The sequence below is a fragment of the Acomys minous genome (genome assembly GCF_964271855.1).
Source record: "Acomys minous genome assembly, chromosome: 1".
In the NCBI taxonomy this organism is placed as follows: domain Eukaryota; kingdom Metazoa; phylum Chordata; class Mammalia; order Rodentia; family Muridae; genus Acomys; species Acomys minous.
The window spans coordinates 157,477,963-157,498,583 of NC_140483.1; the positions used below are offsets into that span (position 1 = coordinate 157,477,963).

Sequence of the window (20,621 nt, forward strand, 5' to 3'; positions counted from 1 at the left end):
CAACAAATGTCTCTCTACATTGAAGAGATGATTGCTGTAGCATGAAGGGTTAATTCATTTCTAAGATATGACCACCTCAATGACAGCAACTTCAAGCTCAAAATCTTTAGTCTATGGTACAGATAATGAAATAGTTTTACAGAATGCAGAACGGTCAATGGGTGGCAGCATGATGCCTCAGTGAGAAAAGAATTCATTTCCAAGCTATCCAGCATTAACCTTGAACCCCAGTGCTGCATCTTTGTATAACCTATTTAAAATCATTGGGCTGTATATTTCTCATCTTTAAAAAAAAGCCACGATGCCTCCCTACAAGAGGCAGAGTGAATGAATGAAGGAAAGATGCCAAGATTGGATTACATGTTATCTCAGTACTGTGTTCTTGTCTATGCGTCTATTAAGTGGTCCTCTCCCTAGTCAAAATAGTACAGTCTGTAGAAATGTGAGCATTGATTCTCAATGCATCTAGATTCAAAACTGAACACAGCTATTTATAGTTACCCTTAATTTGTTTTTCTCTCAGTGAAATGGGATAGTATAACACTTTCAGAGAAATGCAATGTGATGGTTACAAAGAGTTTAGCTACTGTATCGAGTATTAAGAGCTCCTGATCATGTGGGGAATAGTCTACTGTTTGAATACTACCTTTGGGGACAGTGATAACAGCCAAAGTTCCTTTCTTCTTTCAGAGCCTACTTGGATGTTAATGAGCTAAAGAACATTCTTAGATTGGACGGATCAACACATCTCAATATTTTCTTTGCAAACTCTTCAGAGGAGGAATTGGCAGGAGTGGCAACTTGGCCATGGGACAAGGAGGCCCTAATGCACCTGGGTGAGTCTTAGAAGCTCCTTCAGAAGGACCTTGGAACAAGCCAGTTTGGACCCCAGTGTGAGGAAGACTTTGGCACAACCAAATAGTGCAGGCAAAGTGGTAGTGGGAATAACTTACTTCTTTAATTCACAAAGTTCTACTATCTCTGAAGTGTACTTTTGGCCACAAGGCAATCCTCTGAAGAAACTCTCTTTCCTGGTGGGAAAACTCAGACCCAGAGAGCAAGCAGGGTTTATCCAAGGTTACACACATCAGTGAAGAAGCCTCAGTCAGAGTTCAAGTTTCTGGCTCTATCCAGAAACTGCATTCTTCTTGTACCTCTTTTCCCTAATTCATGCATACTTCTTGGCCCGGAAACCACATTATCCTGGCACAGCTGGGCTAAGGCAATCCTGAGAGACACCAGAGAAGCAACAGAAACACAATATATAGGGACTTCTCTTTTTCCGTGTTCTGTCTACCAGCAACATGAGGAGCTTTTCTGACATTTAAATTATGTATATTCATAAACATGACAGCAGTTTGTGCAGACTGATCTCTGAAAGTCAGAAATGATAATTGTTCCAGTGGTTGTTATATATAAATATATATTAATTATATATATTATATATATTTCTTTGAAATTTTCTTTCTTCCTTGTTCAGTGTACAAAGTACATAGATAAGAAATTTTTACTTATAGACATGAAATTATAGTATAGGCATAATTTTCAATTCTTTTCATTTGATCTTCTAGGCTCTCTACATGTTTCTTTATTACAGAAGTCTTAAAATTACTTTATGTCCTACATGTTTTCACTTAAAAATCACATGAGAAAAGTATGCCTATGGTTTATCTACACTTCACTAAAGATGAGGCTTTTTAAATTAACCATTTAATATTCCATCGAGAAAGGCACTGTAGTGAGTTTAACTGCCTTCCCTCAATAAATGATCTCATTATTTACAACAATGGCTTCTGATATCTCAGTGATCCACAGTGCTGGATGCATTCTCAGGCCAGCATGGTCACTGGTAGTAAACCCAGAGTCTAGCAGCTGCTCTGCTTCTGTGTTATTGTGAGGATGAAGAATTCTATAACTTCAGCTAAAAAGAGATGTGCTAAAACAAATCATGGGCTTAGCTCTCTGCTATATTTGGAGGTGTGTGTGTGTGTGTGTGTGTGTGTGTGTGTGTGTGTGTGTGTGTGTGTGTGTGTGTAAGGAGAGAGAGGGGAGGGAGAGAAAGAGAGAGGGGTGAGCACTGTTTTTTCTAAATGATATATGTAAGAATAAATAAGTATTGTCAACTGAAGCAAGAATGGTCCCCAAGCCATGCTAGTCAGTTTTGTTCATCACATGCTACATACAGGATTCTAGTGGGTTGTAGTAATAAAGTTAAGTATTCCACGGTGCCCCAAGGAAGACGTGGGTGCTCTAAAATGTCAACTGTGCTTAGGATAGGAAACCCTGAATCTGAGGTGAGTGGTGGATAGATAGACAGGCATTCAGACACAGATAAGTAATGGGCAGAGGAGTTCATACAGCTCACGCAAACTTGAAAATTATTTGCCCTTATCACATGTTTAGTATGTATTGGGAAAGTGATACTAGATTATACTAGATTACAGCCAAAGGCATGGTTTTTCTCATCCTTAGCAGGATGGCCTTAGGCAAGATTCCTTCATTAGATTTGTTTCCTACAATTTTGAAGATGCAGGTTAACTAGATAGCCTCCCAGGGTCCTTCTAAGCTGTGAAATTTGCTTCTATTTTTTTAAAAAAAATAGCAACCAGGAGGTTCCTGATCAGCGTCTGGGGATGGCTGCAGAGCAGGGCTTCTAAAGTTAGACAGAAATACTCCTGATGATTTCATGACTGTCAGAGGCTGGCTCAGGGCCAGGGATAAGAGAGGCTGTAAACCCATAGCATGTTATAGTATTTCAGGATGATGTCAGGCTTTAGCTATTTCACCTTTTAAGAGAAGCGATGAAACAGGACTCAGGGCCAAGTGCTGTCATTCTGTAGGGAAGGGTCAATTGGGGTAGAAAGAACAGAGCCAGGCTGGACATTCAGCTTGCTGCCCTTCGCCATCCCAAGGCTGGTCCTGCACCCTGTTAATGACAATACTTCCTGGAGAGACTGTGGGTCGTTAGTGCTGTGGTAGTTGCCTAGATTAAAGCTGCCTAGAGAAACAAGGTCAGTTTCTCAGAGGAAAGAAAGAAAGTATGAAGCAGAAGCACTGCTAGCAACACTATGCTACCTCCACTGGCATGCAAGCCGCCAGCTTCCGGTCCTGAAAGCAGTCGATCATAAGGAGCTCCCGGGCAGTAGCCTCAATCAAACTCAATTTATTAGGACCATATTTTTAACCCTTCTTTCCTGCTGTTATTCCATTATCCCTGGAAAGATCCTTGGGTGGAAGAGGAATTATGTTTTAGATTATGAGTGACAGAAAATAATTGAGAAAGGTTTCCTGTCTTAATTTCTCCTCTTCCCTGCCTTCACCTGCCTTTCTCACCACCACCACCACCCCCAGCCACCTCGACACACACACATCTTTATCTTTGTGTAAGAAGTCTCCAAGCCAATCAGAATTGATAGACTCCATGAGCCTGTGGATAGACCACACAATTCAGTCTCAGGTAAACTTGCCTGACATCTGCCCTGAGTGTGCCATTCCAACTCTATAAGACACTGCTGCCCTGTCCTTCCTCCATAAGACACTACTAGTTCATAATTAAAATCTGGGCTTGCAGGGCTCTCATTTAACCTTTTCTTAAATGCTTCCAGGGTTTAAAGTTTAAATCTTTCTCTGGAAGCTCACATACCTTGTCCAGTGTCTAAAACGCACAGAGAAAAAGTGCTGGTCTTTGCTTCTGTTGATGTTTGTTCTATCTCTACAAATTGGCTGTTGTTCTCTCTTCAGGTACATGAAGTGTAGTCATTTATTTCACAATCCAGAGCAGATAGATGAGACATCCATGTCTCTTTTTAAGACACGGACATTCCGGGTCTGAGTTAGGGCCTGAGACTCATTTCTATTAGGTTCATAAGTAATTTCTATACTTTTTGTTCTCATGTAGGTAGACAATAAGTAGCTATTTCCTATCTGCCACAGGCTACTCAACCTGCTTGGAAGTAATTAGTTATGTGTCACAACACTTTTTCAGATGTATTATCATTCATCGAATATTCAACATACATTTAATCATTGCTCCAGTTTCATTCTGCTCATGTGATAGAACACTCAGACCAAAATCAACTTAGGAAGAAAAGAGTTTATTTATTTTATACTTCCAGGTCACAATCCATCTGCAAGAGAGAAATCAGGGCTGGAACTTGAGGCAAGAGCCTGGAGGCAGGAAGTTTGGAGAACTGCTGCTTGCAGGATCACTCTCTGGCTTGCTCTTTTACTAGTTCATGCTTAGCTTTTGTATATCCCTGGCCAATCTGCCAGAGGATTAGTGCCACCCACAGTGGGTTGGGCCTCCTACCAAATCAATTATAAATTAATAGGTAAGACAAACCCTCAGAGACATGTCCATAGACCAACCTCATCCAGGAAATGCCTTAGCAAAGGCCTCGCACTTCAGATAACTCTGAACTTTGTCCAGTTGACAATAAAGGCTAAAAAGATGATTGAATACTCTACTCTTTGTAATAGTCATTAACACTGGAACAGAGGATACAAGCCCTGACTTTAGAACTCAAGAATGTTGATTTCAGATTCCATCTCCATACTTCTCTTAATCACCAGTGGGTCATTTAGCCTCTCAATGGAGGAGTGTCTTTGTTTGAGTTCTGGTATGGTAATGGGAGCCATACTCCTTAAAGACTCAATGCAGCATCTGAAGACCCATAATAAATCCTCAAGAAACATCAATTGTTGTTATGAGCAATCTTTGAGCAGAGCACAATCCAGGGCTGTCTCTCCTGAGTGCTCCTGCTTTTAGAGCCCTAGAGAGGAAGGCATGAGACTCAAAGAAGGTATTTAAGATGCAAGATGTCACAGAGTTAATGAAGGCACAATTAATGCCAGAGCTGAGGAGTGTGGATTTGTATGAATGTTTCATTTGTAACAGCATTTAAAAACAAGTGTGGCATATAGCACATATTATAGTTTAAGATATATGTTCCAGAAGAAATCTGGTCAGCCCAGAGATCCCTTCCTTAAAATAGTGTGTTTTCAGTAGCTCAGCATCACCTTAGGCTAGTTCTAATCCTCCATAGACATAGGTATTCTCTTTTGAAACATGATACAAAATTACTGGTGACATGCTCACCTGAAAATCAGTCACTCACAGCAGAGTTGTGTCACCCTGGAGTGGTAGGGTCATAGAGTGAAGAAGACTGTCATTGTAAGTGGCATCCTTTTATCTTTGATTGACTTAGAGGCTCTTTTAGTGTGGAGCAGACAGCTGCCTAATGCTCTGGTTTTCCCCCTTGCAGGTGGCATTGTCTTGAACCCATCTTTCTATGGCATTCCTGGACACACCCACACCATGATCCACGAGATTGGGCACAGCCTGGGCCTCTATCACATCTTCCGAGGCATCTCAGAAATCCAGTCCTGCAGTGATCCCTGCATGGAGACAGAGCCCTCATTTGAAACTGGAGACCTCTGCAATGACACCAATCCAGCCCCAAAACACAAGTTTTGTGGAGACCCTGGACCAGGAAATGACACTTGTGGCTTTCATAGCTTCTTTAACACTCCTTACAACAACTTCATGAGCTATGCAGGTAGGGCCCTACCCATCCCTGCTTGTAGTCCAGTCTGACACACCCAATGTTAGACTTGGGGTCTAGTCCTGGCTCAAAGTAGTCTTGAACAAGCTGTTTATTTTCTACCATGGAGATGTTTCATTTCAAACAATCAGTATAGCATCTAATTCACAAGCATTTCTGGAGTACAAGACAGATATTATACATGAATGCATACCAGATGGTAGAGACTAAAGCCAGTAAATCCAGCTAGAAGAATTACTAGAGTCTAATGTTCTGGGTCATCCACTCTTGACCTCTGCTTTCTTTCTTTCTTTAAAAAAAAATAATAATTTATTCAGATTACATCTCAATTGTTGTCCCCTCACTTGAATCTTCCCCTTCCCACTCACTCTGTCTTTCACCCTATTTCCCTCTCCTAGGCCTGTGACAAAAGGGGACCTCCTCCCCAACAATATGAGCACAGCCTATCAGGTCTCATCTGTGTAGCCTGATTATACTTCTTCTGAGTGCCACCAGGTCCCCCCACCAAGGGGAAGTGGTCAAATAGGGGGCACCAGAGTTCATGTCCAAGTCAGTCCCTACTCTCCACACAACTGTGGAGAATGCGCTGCCCATTGGCTAGATCTGAATAAGGGTTCTAGGTTTACTTTATGCATTGTCCTTGGTTGGTACAGCAGTTTGTGTATGCCTCCCTGGGTACCTCTGCTTTCTTAATAAAACCCAAATCTTTCCACTTGGCCTGAAAGGTTCCTCATAGTTTTTCAGCTGTGTTGTTCTACACTGATGGGTTGCTGAATTTTTTTCATTTAACCAAGATCTTCCTATGTTAAATACAATTTTCATATCTTCATTTTCTATTGGTGGCTGGGAAAAAGTATTGCGAGTGGCATTTTTTTTCTACCTTGTTTTAACTTATTACAGACCTTTCAATGCCATCAGAAACAGTATTAGAGTCATGATCTAGGTCCCAGGATATCCTGTGCTTTCTCTTAGCACAGGCTACACCAAGGTACTTAAAACCATTTTAGTAGGTTTAGCAAATTAGACTTAGACACTGATTTGGGGGTGGTTGCAGTCCTGAATATGGTAGCCTGTGATTAACTGTCCACAACTGCACACAGTAGGCCGATATTGAATCCTATTACAACATTCAACTTGGTCATCTCTTTCCCACCAGAACAAAAAAAAATCTCTGAAATAAGCAATATCCTTTTATTGCTTCACAAAGAGGGAGGAAAATTAATAAACTCTCTTTATTCATGTTATATCTTAGCCATGAAAACTTCTTTTGTAAGAGGTCTATAAAATAGTTTCTTCTGATAATAGTATTTCTCTCTGTATAACCATTTATTGCCTATAAAAGATTTTTATATGTTCCCACTCATTTAATTCTCACAGCATGTCTATGAAGCAGGAAGCATCCCACTTTGCAGATGACAATACTAAGGCTTACTGGGGTCATTTGCTTCTTATGATATATTGGATACCAATTATTGTTTCTCCTGTCTGTCTGATGCCATTCTTTTAAAGAGACCTAACTGATGGTTAGGTGGAGAAGTTGAACAATCTAGATTGTTTGTTTGTTTGTTTGTTTGTTTGTTTGTTTTTCGTTCTGCATCCTGGAGTAAGGTGGAGGATGCTTCACTTGATTGTGGGGTTAAGGCTGAAAGTCTTAGTTTACCAGGAAAGGCCTCTTCCAGCTGTTTTACATTCCTGTTGGAGTTTGATGTATGTAGTGATTGAAAAGAGAGTTTGCTGGTAAAACCCAGAAGATTTGATGATCTCAATGTTCCTTACTGTTTTCCCATTTAGGTTGATGACTCCTAGGAGGCGCTTTTTAGTTCATACAGCTTAAAAGTGACTTCTCTTGAAAAGTGACTAACCCATCTCTAGATCTAATAAAGTGTGTAGGTTTGGTTCTAAAAACAGCCAAGGTGTTCGGTATTTCCTCAAAAAAACTGAGTCCCATGGGCCTCCCATTCCCAAACACATTGACACTTCACATCCGGTGCCCTGTGCCCTCCGACAGCCCTGCTCCAGTCTCTCTTCTCTGTAGCACTTTTCTTTAGCCAGCTCAGCACACATGGGAAATAAACAATAATAAGAGTTTGGATGTTTGCCTGCTTCTTAGGGACGAGGAGCTTCCACCAGCTACCAGACTCCCATAAACTAAATCTCCTTTTTGTTTTCCTTTGAGAAGATCTAAAGGGTGATTAATTAACTATTGTTGTTTTTAAAGGATCTCTTCAGCTCAGTGACCCATTAACGGCAGAACTAATTCATTGAGCTATGATAACAAACTTACACCCCAGAAGAATATTCAAAGCAACCACGAGCTTGGAAATGTTTGTTTTCCTTAGCATCTCTGATAGATGAGGTGACAAAAGCAGTTGGATGAAATTCAAAATGCAGAACAGAATGTGGGTTTTTTGGTGCTGAGGAAAGGGATGCACGGGGCTTCCTTCATCGAGAAGACGGGGCAGTCACTGCCGAGTTGACTTCCTCAGCTGCCTCCCTTTGCTGGGTGCTCATCCCTCAAGCAGATCTACCTGCCAAAATGGTCATAGTTTGTGTATGTGCTTTTCAGTGTAATAGCCATTAGCTATGTGTGACTACTGAGCACTTTAAATATAGCTGAGGATCCTACTTATTACCTTTACAGTATTTGAACTAATTTAAATGGGAAAGGCCACATGTACAGGTAGCTGCCATTGTTGGTCTTTGAAGACCAACAATAATTGAGTGCCTCTGATATACAAAATTTGTATATATAAAATAATGTGAATTAACCCAAAGAGATAAATGATGTTATTAACATAACCAGTTTAAAGCTGCCCAAAATATGGTTCAGATAGCACCAGAAACTTTCCCAGATTCAAGTACATGCCTTAATCCTAGCCTTTCCTACCCCAGAGTCTGAGTTAGTAACCAGTCACTTCACTATTCTAGGAGGTTGAAAGGCCCCAAGTGGTCCAGCCCAGTAGGCAACGAGCAGCTGATGTGTTAAGCACATCGCAATACAAAGCATTAAAGCACATGTTTTGACTTAAACTATTGGTTAATCCCTAATCAAAAAGATGATAGATGGGTAGCAAACCCAGTCCCCCCCCCCCACGCACTTCTTCAAGATAGCAGGCTGTATTTAAGAAGTACTCAAAGATTACCTGACATAGACTGTAGGATCCTAGGAATTTTTTCCCAGCCTGTTAGTATCTTTGTATGCATGAGAAAAGTTTAATATGCAACTTTGACCCAATATCCATGCAAACTTTAGAACAAACAGTCCTGTTCCCAAAGAATATAGCTGAAGCAAACCAATTGATGTGCTTAAAGATTTACCTGCAAGAACATTCTTAGCAGTGTTCATGCTCTGAATATTTACTAAGCATTTACTATATGCCAGGAACAAAAAATAAATGTTTATGTATTTGAAAAATTAAAAATGGTTTACAAGTTTGAAGATAATAGAATTCTGACAGACACTTTAAGGCATCACACACGGCAGAACACCATGATACCACTAAACATGGTGTATTATGTGGCCGAAGGACAAGACATTCAAAACATGGCATATTGTGTCCGGAAGATGAAGGTTAATTTCGTATCTTGGAGTATTTGATTGTAGGTAAATTATTTCTTTTTTAAAGAATCATTTATGTTATCAATTCATAGAGAATGATCACTCTTACCTTGAATGAGAGTAGATACGATCATACAAGGAAAGAACCTAGAATTATCCTTGGTAGGATAAGTAGTGCTTCACAAATGATAAATAACCTCATTATTGATTAACTATTGATGTGGGGAACTTCCCAGTTACAGTCATATGTGTAAGAAACATATATGATGAAAATTGCACAAATTTTCTGTATTCACACCCATAACACATATGTATGTATACACACACACATAAGACAGTATTTACATTATTTATAGGTATTGGGCCTGAGAACATGTTTCAAAAATTTTACAATGAGCGTACCTTTTATAATTATTTATTAGAGGCTATTATTTTATATTTTAAGACTGAATCAGATGACAAGATTTTACAAAAACTGATGCATTTACCCATGTACTGAATGTCAGAGAGCTTGTTAAATGCTCACATAGGCTTTCTGAGAAAGGCTGTCACCATCCCTCCTACTTCAGCAAGTAGAAATGAAGCCTCTAGGATCAGCATTTTGTTCAAGGTCCTACACGTAGTAGAGTTCCTGAGCATCTGGCTGCATCCTACATACTATGCACTGTTCAGAACATGACTTGGGGGCAAGCCCGGAGCACTGTAGCAATAGCATAGTGGCTCAACAAGACTTTTCTAAGTTCTCAGTGTCCCTTCTGCTCAGAGACAAAATCAGAACAGAGGGACAAGATGAGCCTGGAAACCTAGATGAAAGGAGCCCAGATAGTAGAAGTGGAGCTGTTTGGGGCTGCAAGCCAGGTGGGCCTGACTCTAGACATGAGCTAATTGAGACAGAGCATTTATGGTAAGTGGAAAGCCCCTGAGATTTTTCCTAAGATCTGATAGTAGCTAAGTTTCAGGATAGTGTAACCTGGGACAGATAATTTTCAACTTGGTAAACAACAGATGTATCTCTCTTCCCCTACTAATTTCTACCACCATCCATTTTCAAACTTTGTGCCATTGAAAAGTGGAAATTGTTGCTATTTAAATTATAAAAGGAAAACATACTTCTTTGAAGAAAAATTAATCAGAAGTTTCTGAAGAAAAAAATACCTTACTTTTTCATCTTCATTCATCTTGGTGGTTTTTGTGCCCTATTTCATCCTTAATAGCATTCTGTAGTTGAATTGATTTAATCATCCCTAATTTATATACACATCTATATACACACAGACACACACACACACACACACACACACACACACACACAGAGAGAGAGAGAGAGAGAGAGAGAGAGAGAGAGAGAGAGAGAGAGAGAGAGAGAGGGATATGTATAAAGTTAGGCGAGTTAGTAGTGTCCAGTTACTATTTTTAAGGGTGTTCATAAAATATATAGTCAGATGTAGATAAATAAAAAGATGTGTTAATATTTTTACTTTAGTAACAATGCTTCAGGAACAGGCCTTCTCCTTCAATGCAATGATTTTCCTCATCCCTGTCCATCAACATCACTATGTGGAGCTACAGTTAGAGCTATGTGGGCTAGGATTAGATTGGTATACACTCTGAGCTTTACTTCTTCCTCCTTTCAGCTTCTTACACATCTATATACACACACAGACACACACACACACACACAGACACACACACACAGACACACGCACACACACAGACACACACACACACACACACACACACACGCACACACATGAATAAGAAATGTGTTTATTCACTCATTTCTCCCAAACATGTGGCAGTGAAGTAGAATTTTTGTGCCTCACACTCCAGCTCAGCCATATTCTGAGATGAACCCTCTTATTATCACCCCTGCTTCCACTTTGCAGATGGAAAATGGAGGCGCCAAGGGCATAAAGACATTTGTTCCCTTGACTCTGTATCTTGTGCATCTTTTTTTTTTTTTCTTGAACCATCAAACCCTCCACCTGCATCTAATCTACTTGGTAGGCTTTTCCAGCCTTTCTGGACAAACTGTACAGATCATAGTGAGGTTGAAGAATGAACTTGTGTTCTGGCCGTTCTCGTGCTGAGGTGTGCATAGTCCTGGCAATAGGTAGCTACATGATTTAGGGAGTTACATGGTGGATCTGAGCTTGAGAGAGATTTACTGTCACTCCTGTGCAATGCTTGCTAAGGAACATTGGGCCCTCCTCATTTTGCCAAATGTCTTAAAGCTTTTCCTCTGACTGCAGAAAAGGAGACTGTCAAAAATTACTAAAGGAATTCAGGCCAGCCTCTCTAGGTACACACTCACAGCCTTGCCCATTCCCTTCAAGGTCATGTCCTGCTGCCCAGACCTGCCCAAACTTATTTTCTGTTTGTTTGATATGGAGTCAGGAGTGTATACTGCTGGAGTCCAGTAGCACATTTAATTTTTAGATCTGGTGAGCTTCATCGACACTCCTTTGTCTGGGGCCCCGCTGTGAGAATCCAGACCAAGAAGATACCCCTGAGAAGTGGTGCATTAGGAAACCAAGCCAAGCAGTGCCCACCTTTTTTCCTGTTCCCAGGAAAGCTGAATCAGAATGTTGGGGGAAAGAAACAGGAGGCAAAACTCTTCTCTTGAGGCTAAGTTTTAGGTCTCTGACGTCAGTCCATGCTCTAGAAAAGAGGAAGTCAGATTGAAGGGGATATCTAGATACCCGAGAAGTTGTTTCCAGGCCACTCAGATTAGGACTGGGTGTAAATCCCATTTACAAGCCACCTGCTGGAGACTCTACCCATAATATATTTCATTTGTGCTTAGAAAAAAAATGTTATATCACAGTTTATAAATATAGTTTTGGTTCAAACCCCAGACAGACTTAGCTCTATGACCTAGGAAAAGTTGCTTGCCTGAACACAGCCTCAGCTCCCAACTCTGTAAAGGAGATAAAATTATATTACACACTCCAAAAATAGCATGTGTTGGGAGAGAAATGGAAACTCTCCAAAGCTTGGCATATCATGCATGGCTCATGCTTACTATAAGCTAAGATTATGTCCCACAGACATACATACACATACACTGTAAGGAGGTGTGTTTGCTGTTGTTCACATCTGTTCTGCTAAGTTGTTTGTCAATGTGACCGTTGCCAGGGTTATCTGAGAAAAGGAAACCTCAGTTAGAAAAAAATACCTCCATCATATTGGCCTGTAGACAAATCTATAGTGGCATTTTTTTTTTTTTTGGTTAATGATTGGTATAGAAGAGGCCAGATCACTGTGGGTGGTGCCCCCAATGAGCTGGGTTGTATAACAAAGGTTAAACCTTCCTGGCCTAGAGAGCAAGCCAGGAAACCGCATTCCTCTGTGGCCTCGGCTTCAATTCCTGCCTCCACATTCGAACCTTGAGTTCCCGCCCTGACTTACCCTTAAGATGGACTGTGACATAGAAGCGTAGGTCAACTAAGCCCTTTCCTCCCCAAGTTGCTTTTGTTCATGATCTTTATCACAGAAGTAAAAATTCAACTAAGATATCATTCTTTACACAGCCTGGGCCGTATATCCATTGCTTAACTATGGCCTGATTTGAGCCTTACATGCCTCCAGCTGCGTAGTTACGTCTCTTACAGTGCCACTATCTTTCTCAGCCTCCACCAAGTGATCTGATTGGCCTCATGTATGCAGCCCTCTTTGGTGACTTCCTGGTTTGTCCTCTTTCCCACATGCCATCTCTATCAATTCAGTGATGAATGACATCGCATTAGTAGTCATAGACCAATCCTTGTACATATGATGAACAGGCTTTATCCCCTTCTTAAGGGCAGGGACATTTTAAGTCCCATCTTTTCACAGCCTTGGCTTAGAGCACTGGATATGAATTAGACATTTGGTACATTTGTTTCCAGAACAGGTACCTTTGCATTAGTGAGAAGTAGAATTGGTTAATGCATGAATGATACAAGAGGAAACAAGTGAGCACATAAAGGAGTGAAATGGGTTGAAAAAGTGAATGAATGAACAAACGGATGAGAGAAAGTTAATGGGGCTGGAGGCTTTGCTGACTTCAGAACCAGAAGATACGGGTCCCTGGAAAGCAGCCTGTCTTGCCTTTGTCCTTAGCCATAAGCTCTTAGCAGCTCTCTCCTCAGTTCCAGGCTTAATTCTTCAGCTCTGCCCACCCTCCTTTCCCTCCTGTTTCCTCTCACCTGTCTCCCGGAGTGATGGCTGCACTAATTTGTTTACAGACCATTAACTTCTTAGCACTGGAAGAGGCTGCCCTGAGCTGGCGAGGACAGACTCAGGCGTTGGCTCTCAAGCTGCATGGAGACGTCATCCTCTCGCATGCCTGCTTGTGCAGCTCAGGGCTTATCTCTCTTTCCACACACACTTTCTCTCTGACTCTTACAGATGACGACTGTACAGACTCTTTCACGCCCAATCAAGTCTCTAGAATGCACTGTTACCTGGACCTCGTCTACCAGAGTTGGCAGCCATCCAGAAAGCCAGCACCTGTGGCTCTTGCTCCCCAGGTTGTGGGCCACACAACTGACTCTGTGGTGCTAGAGTGGTTCCCACCCATCGACGGCCACTTCTTTGAAAGGTGAGTGTGCCTTGTGGAGTGTTGATCTCTCTCTCTCTCTCTCCTCCTGCCAGGAAGAGGAAGACTCAGAAGGGAAGCAGCCTTGGAAGAGAATTTGCTATGATTCTTATTCTTTTTGAATATACATCCCACCATTTGGCAGTGACTGATACCCAAGTGTGATCCTGACAAGTGGGGGGTCAGATAATATAACAACGCTGTTAACAGGAATGAGCTAGTAATGATGCATACTTCCATAGTAATGGGAGGTTAAATTAACTGGATTAGCTTGGAAAACAGGGTGGGTGACAAATGAAAATCTAATACACTCTACTCTGGTAGTACTTGTCCTAGCAATCCTAGCACTTGGAAGGCAGAAGCAGACAGATCACTGTAAGTTCAAGGCTAGCCTAATCTGCACAATGAGTTCAAGGCCAGCCGTACAGGACTCCATAATGACAGATTCTTTCTCAACTTCCCCAGTTTGCCCAACCAAACCCCCCCCCAAAAAAACCTTAGAGGTTTCTATTGAAAGAAATCTCTTCTGGTCTTGCCTTTATTACCAGAGAAGTTAAAATTGCTCTGACAAATAAGAAAACCAGTGTGTGTGTGTGTGTGTGTGTGTGTGTGTGTGTGTGTGTGTGTGTATTTAATATTTTCATATTGCATGAGTATTTTTACTATTCATATTTGAAAAAAATATATAGTTATATATAAAGAATGATAGGGTTTGTACCTAGTATGTTTTCATAAAACCTGGGATTAATCAGGTGTTAGATACCACAACTCTGCTCCCTTGTCTATTACCCAATATCCAGATGTGACTTGATCTGTCACTCTCCCCAGATGTTTTTAAAACTGTCTTTCCATCAAAATGGGTCTAATTAGAGGCAAATGGATCTCTATCAGCTCAAGGCTAGCCTAGTCTACAAAGCGAGTCCTGGAAAGCCAAGGCTATACCACGAAACCCTGGGGTTTTTTTTTTGGGGGGGGGGATAAGAGAGAAAAGAAAAGAGGAAAATGGGTCTGATTATGCCTTCTGGCAGTCAGAAAGGGGAGACCTAAATTCAATGACTTCTCATTTGCCCTTTCACTATAGAATCCTAAAGATCTTAAGCTTTAAGGAACCCAGATAAATAAGATTCATAATTAGGCATGAGGATCAACAGCAGAGCACTAGCTCAGCATGTGTAAGGCCGAGAATCCAATCTTACCCTTGCAAAAATAAAAATGAACGTTCATAAAAACAGTTTATTTCTGCTTCAGCCTTTTTCTGTTATTAGTTATTCAGGCCATCTCTTGCTTCAACCCTTAGCCCTTCCTGGAACGATTGTCCAGCAATGGGGATATAGTATTGACAGTGATGACAATCGTCATGATTGTCATTAATTCATCTTTATCTGCTGGACTTGCAGCTGTTTTGTCAAACTCTTACCTTGTGACAGTTGCTGGTTTGAATGCTTCTTGTACGAAGTCATTTTTAGTATTCCCAGGAACTCAGTTTGAGAATCATCTTTTTCCTTATGTGCCTGATAAGGAGAACACTGGAGCTGAAAGAGCCTGAGAAATTTGGCCAAGAGCTCACAAAAAGTACTGGAGGCTGACCCTCGACATTTAAAAAATGCCTTGTCTATGAATCCTAAATGTTTTCCTTAAGTTGTTCCAGACTAGAGTTGTGAAAGAGGTATTCAGTTTCCTCATAAAAGGTGGCAAATGCCTCTCATTTATAAGTTGTATGTGTGTTTCTATGTGTGTGTGTGTGTGTGTGTGTGTGTGTGTGTGTTGTGTATAAAAAGAACATAAGAAAAAGACCTCACTAAAGATTCCTCAGAGGTAAATAGTTAATAGGTACATTTTTAAATGCTCGCTATCACTAATTATCATGGAAATTGCAACTTATAACTGAAATGATTCATCACCTCATAATCTTAAAATGGCTTCTCCCAAAAAGACACACTAAAAAATTGGCAAGGCTTATGTGGAAAGGGAATCTTGTACACTGTGGTAATATAAATTAATTCAGTCACTATAGAAAACAATGTGGATGCACCTCAAACAAATGAAGTAGAGCTGTATGACCCAGCTCTCCCCTTACTGCGTATGTACCCAAAAGAAATGAAACTAGAAGCTGGAGAATTAGCCCAGTGGTTAAAAACTTAGCATTCGACTGTGTGGACCTGATCAGATCTTCCAACTCCAGTTAAGTCCAAGAGGACATGGAGAGTGGAGACAGGATATCACAGAGCAAGCAAGCTCTGTGGCAAGCAAGACTGGCCATAACAGTGAGTCCTTGGTTTGACTGAGAGACCCTGACTTAATGAATTCAATGGAAGAGCAACAGAGGATGATTCCTGCCATCACTCTCAGACCGCCAGTACAGGTATATGCATATGCATAGCACACACACACACACATACACACATATATACACACGTACAAACACATGCATAGTACACACACATATACACACATGCATGTCACACACATCTGTGCACGCAAAATAAGCTAATATGTTGTGTGTGCAACACATCCAAAAAAGGAAAAGAAGGGATCAAAAGTAGTTACTTGGAGAGGCCCCTGTTCCATATAGTCTGTGTAGCATTGCTCACATATCTAAGATGCAGAAACAACCTGAATACCCTTCATTGGGTGAATAGGGTTTTTAAAAAAATGTCCTATGTGTGCCGTGAGTATTAGTCAGCTTTTAAAAGGCAGTGGGGAAAACCCTGTCATTTAAAACACAGAATAAGTCCAGAGGACATTATGTTTATTGAAATAAACCTATCTCAGAATGACAATCATCGTCTGATCTCCATTACATGTGGAAATCTATAAAGTCATATCCTTGTATGTAGAGAGAATGATGCTCAGTGGAGGAGGGTGGATTTAGGTGGATGTGAGAAGTAAAGATGTTGGTCAAAGGGTACATTTGAATTAGACTGCAGAAATAAACTTTAGTGGTCTATGGCCTACAACTGGAATTATACTGAATTGTACATGGTCAAATGCTTAAAACGGTAGATTTAAAATGTTTTCATCATACATGCATAAAAAAGTGTTAGTTAGGTATGAGAGGTGATAGCTTCGTTCATCGCCCTTCTTTAATCACTATAAACATGTATGGAAGTGTTATTTTATATTTCAAAAGTATACAAAATTAATATCTGTGAGTTAGAATTAAGCTTCAATAATTAAAAACACATTGTACCATGACACTACATCCTATTGGGGCTCTAAATCTGTACACCACTATCAGTCCCTGAATCTAGAACCTTCCTTTTGCATCCAAGCAAGAGTCTGATCTGGTAGGAAGGAAATGTACTCCCCAGACTCTCCGTAGGAACTCCCTCTTCTTGGCCCCAGCCACCCTTGCAGAGCTCAGAGCTGGGTTTGGGAATGCTCATGTGACACTTTGGAGCAAGCTTTCCAGCGGCCTGTAGATTTATTTATTTTCACTGTGGTGATGAGAAGTATCAGACTTTTAGTCAAGCTTTGGCCTCAATTCTACTTAAAAACTGAAGTTTTGTAAATTAAGCTTCCAGTGTATGTATTCAATTTATATTTCATAAAGCAGTTATTGTCCATTAAATAAACTCCATCTGATTGTTGGAAACATATTAGAGGGTTAATTGTTGTGTAATGAGATATGTCCCTATTACATACTCCTCTCGGATTTAATCAATATGTTTTTAATAATCTCTACAGTGAGTACTTGAGGCATATACAATAGCTATTCTGTTCAGGGTAATATTGCCTAATGGAGTTATCACATACTAAATTCAAACTGACATTTTTGAAACATGACTAATTAAAGTTAGCAGCTATGCAGACCACAATCTAAAGGAAATTGTCCGTAAGTATTAATAAACTGCTGTAAAGAAGTGGTACTATACCCTTTGTGTGCTCTACTCCCATAAGCAGGGAGTTTATAGTCCTACAAATTGATTTAGTATGTGGCATATGAGCTTTGATGTTTAGTTGCCCACATGCTCCACCTCCCTTCGCTTTGTTACTCCCAGCAGATGAGACTTCAGGCAAGGCATCTCGTTCCTCTGATCTCATGAATCCTCCTCCATAAAAAGGTGCTAACTTGCCCACATTCCCGGTGTTCCGTGGGGAAGTCAACAAATGACGTCTATGCTGTCCCAAGCACACATATTCTACACTCAAGGAATGTTAGCTTCTACCTTGGGTGAAGTTTTCCAGAACTGTTTGGTTACTTGAAAATCCCCTTCCCTTGCAAAGCCTCGGGTGTTTTCCACACCATCCATCAATGCCAGCATCTCACCCCTGGCCATGCTCATGTCCTCCTGCTGTTCTCACATCTGTGGTCTAGGAGAATACAAGGGTTTCCCTTAAGAAAACATTCAGATTGCCCCATACCCTGTGTCCTCACACAGGGGCAACTGAATAAATAAGTCAAGGCCACCCCTGGTCTCACTAACTCCTTTATATGTCTTGCAAATGTGTTGAGTGGGTGGTTTCAGTTATCTGAGCAATTGGCTCTCACATAGTGGAACTACGTATGGGGACTAGAAACTATGAGACCAGAGACTAAATTTCCTGCAGATGCATCCATTTTCTCTACTACTTTCACTTCAGTTTGCTGAGATGTACGTCAAAAAGGCTTAGCCTTTCTTAGGCAGAATTTCTCCTCCACGTCTCCTAACACATATAATAATTAGTAACTCGTTCCCCACACAGGTGATACACACTAGTGCCAGTCTGCTTGCAAAGGAGAGAAGCTCGTCCTCCTTTTTAATCTAGGATGGCTTCTTGAAGCACAGTTCAAAAGGACTTAATTTGTTAATGGGAATGTTTCATATCCACATTCACAAAGATCACAGCCCCTCTCCACGATAGTAGCCACGTTGACCACGATAGTAGCCATGAAATACTTGAAATTATTACTGATGTAACCAAGGTTCAGAATTTTTAAATATATTTTATAGTAATTAGTTTAAATTTAAATAGCCCCGTGTGGCTATTAGGCTCCTCACTCAATAGCACACATAGCTACAGTCTACAACTTTGAACTTTAACTCAGATAAACTGTGTAAGAAAGATAAACTCCCTCAATATTAGTATTCTATAGGTATATAATTTCATGTGTGTGTGTGTGTGTGTGTGTGTGTGTGTGTGTGTGTGTGTGCAGGTGTCCATGAAAAATCAAATAAATGCCATAGTGAGTCAGGGACACAAATGTTCCCTGGATGGATAGGATACCACATAGCACATCTGATGTCACCTGGATGGTGATTTACTCATCACAGTACTTCCTAAGGTCCAGACGCTATTAAAAGATCAGAGAAGTTCAAGTTACACCTAAGGGAAATGGAGAAACCCAGTAGCTGTCTAGGTCAGCACAGTTCCGGAATCCATCCCAGAGCACTCATGATGTCCATGTTTTATCACCAATCCTGTGACTCAGGGAGTTCTGTGGATGGAACCTGACATTATAAGGAATGTCTGTCCTCACGAAGACTGCTGAAAACTTCCCCCAACACCTCTCTCCCTCCTTCTCTACCTTTCTCGTTTACCTACTATGAGCATATAGGTATAAATAAGATAATCCTCTTCCAAAATCAACTCACAAACTGCTGACAATATTTTGTTACATAAACTTACCTGAATAGCACCAAGATAAGATTATAGGTTAAACTTGAGTAAGACTATTCTACTTAATTTTATAGTAAATATATTTTGCATAGAACTTTATAACTTTAGAATTGTATACTGACTAACCACTATTCCATTTACATTATCCTTGAGATGTTTAATATCCTCTTATTTCACCAAATGTTAATGGGTGTTTTAAAACCTTCTACTATGCTGTTTGAAGATCTAGTTTAATTTAGCCATGAGTATTATACATGTGTCTTGGTGACTAATATGTATCCATCCACTCACCAGTTCATCCATTTAACTACATATGCTAGCCAACTTTTGTGTTATGTGCTGAACACTAAGACAGAAAAAGAAGCCTAGGTTGTGGATCCTGTTATCAAAAGCCTCAGGATTTATGATAGGAACATATTTCATATTCATAGAGGTGAACCTTATAGCATGTGAAATGTCAGCCAGGTAAAAGCAGCAAATGTGGCCTAATATGACCCAGTGTGGTAGGGAAAGGCAAAGCTAACATGGTGAGGAGGTTACAGTCAGTGGATGTTGGAATCACTCAAGAGGTTTAAGCAGGAGCATGACCTGTAGAAAATGGGCTTTTGGGTGATTTCCTGGCCCCTCCCTGGGAACACCAGTAAACTATGATGCTCGTATATGTAGTTCCTTAGGCTATCGCCCTAGAACCACAAAGTTTTCTTGTTATGGGAAATCCTAAAACCTGAGATTTGTCTATGTCATTCTGTCCTTTCAAGTAGCAAAATCATTCAGATTTCTCTAGGAATGATGGAAGAGAAATCATTGAGAAACCCTAGGTTGGTTGGGACATTACTTAATATCATCTAGAGATTCCATTGTCAAGAGTCTCAGCAGAGGCCACTCAGATTTGCAGGATTTTGTTTTGTTTTGTTTTGTTTTGTTTTGTTTTGGTACAGGAGAATATAGAAGATTGGGTCCACTGTCCTTTCCACAACTGCCTCCTACAGATGCCAAATTTGGCGAACCAGTAGAAACCCAGACACAGTTTTAGCCAGAAAGAGATTGAATCCAGATACACAAGGCAATTGGGGAAGCCACCATAATACTCCATTTTTGGGACTGGTTCCATTGAGAGATTGGCTCACCCCCTGAAAAGCTGTTAAAATGAGTTAGATGGCATAGTAAAGAAACTGCTTTTGACCATTAAATTGCGAGTGACTCACTCATCCCCAGAATGTCAGGGCTGGAAGGTTTCTCAGGCATCATCTCATCCAGCCCACTCATTTTTTTTTTTGGTGAAGGAACCACACCTTCTTCATGTTTAGTGATGCAG

General features: G+C 40.6%; 1 protein-coding gene across 1 annotated transcript in view; it reads left to right on the forward strand.

Moving 5' to 3' along the window:
• Nucleotides 1–20,621, forward strand: part of PAPPA (pappalysin 1) — a gene marked incomplete at its 5' end in the record, with an annotated part of 252,028 nt that overhangs the window by 54,748 nt on the left and 176,659 nt on the right. The window contains 3 exons of the mRNA XM_084793333.1: nucleotides 691–836; nucleotides 5,265–5,558; nucleotides 13,516–13,708. Of these exons, the coding sequence (XP_084649459.1) occupies nucleotides 691–836; nucleotides 5,265–5,558; nucleotides 13,516–13,708 (633 nt within the window). The remainder of the gene's footprint in view (nucleotides 1–690; nucleotides 837–5,264; nucleotides 5,559–13,515; nucleotides 13,709–20,621) is intronic.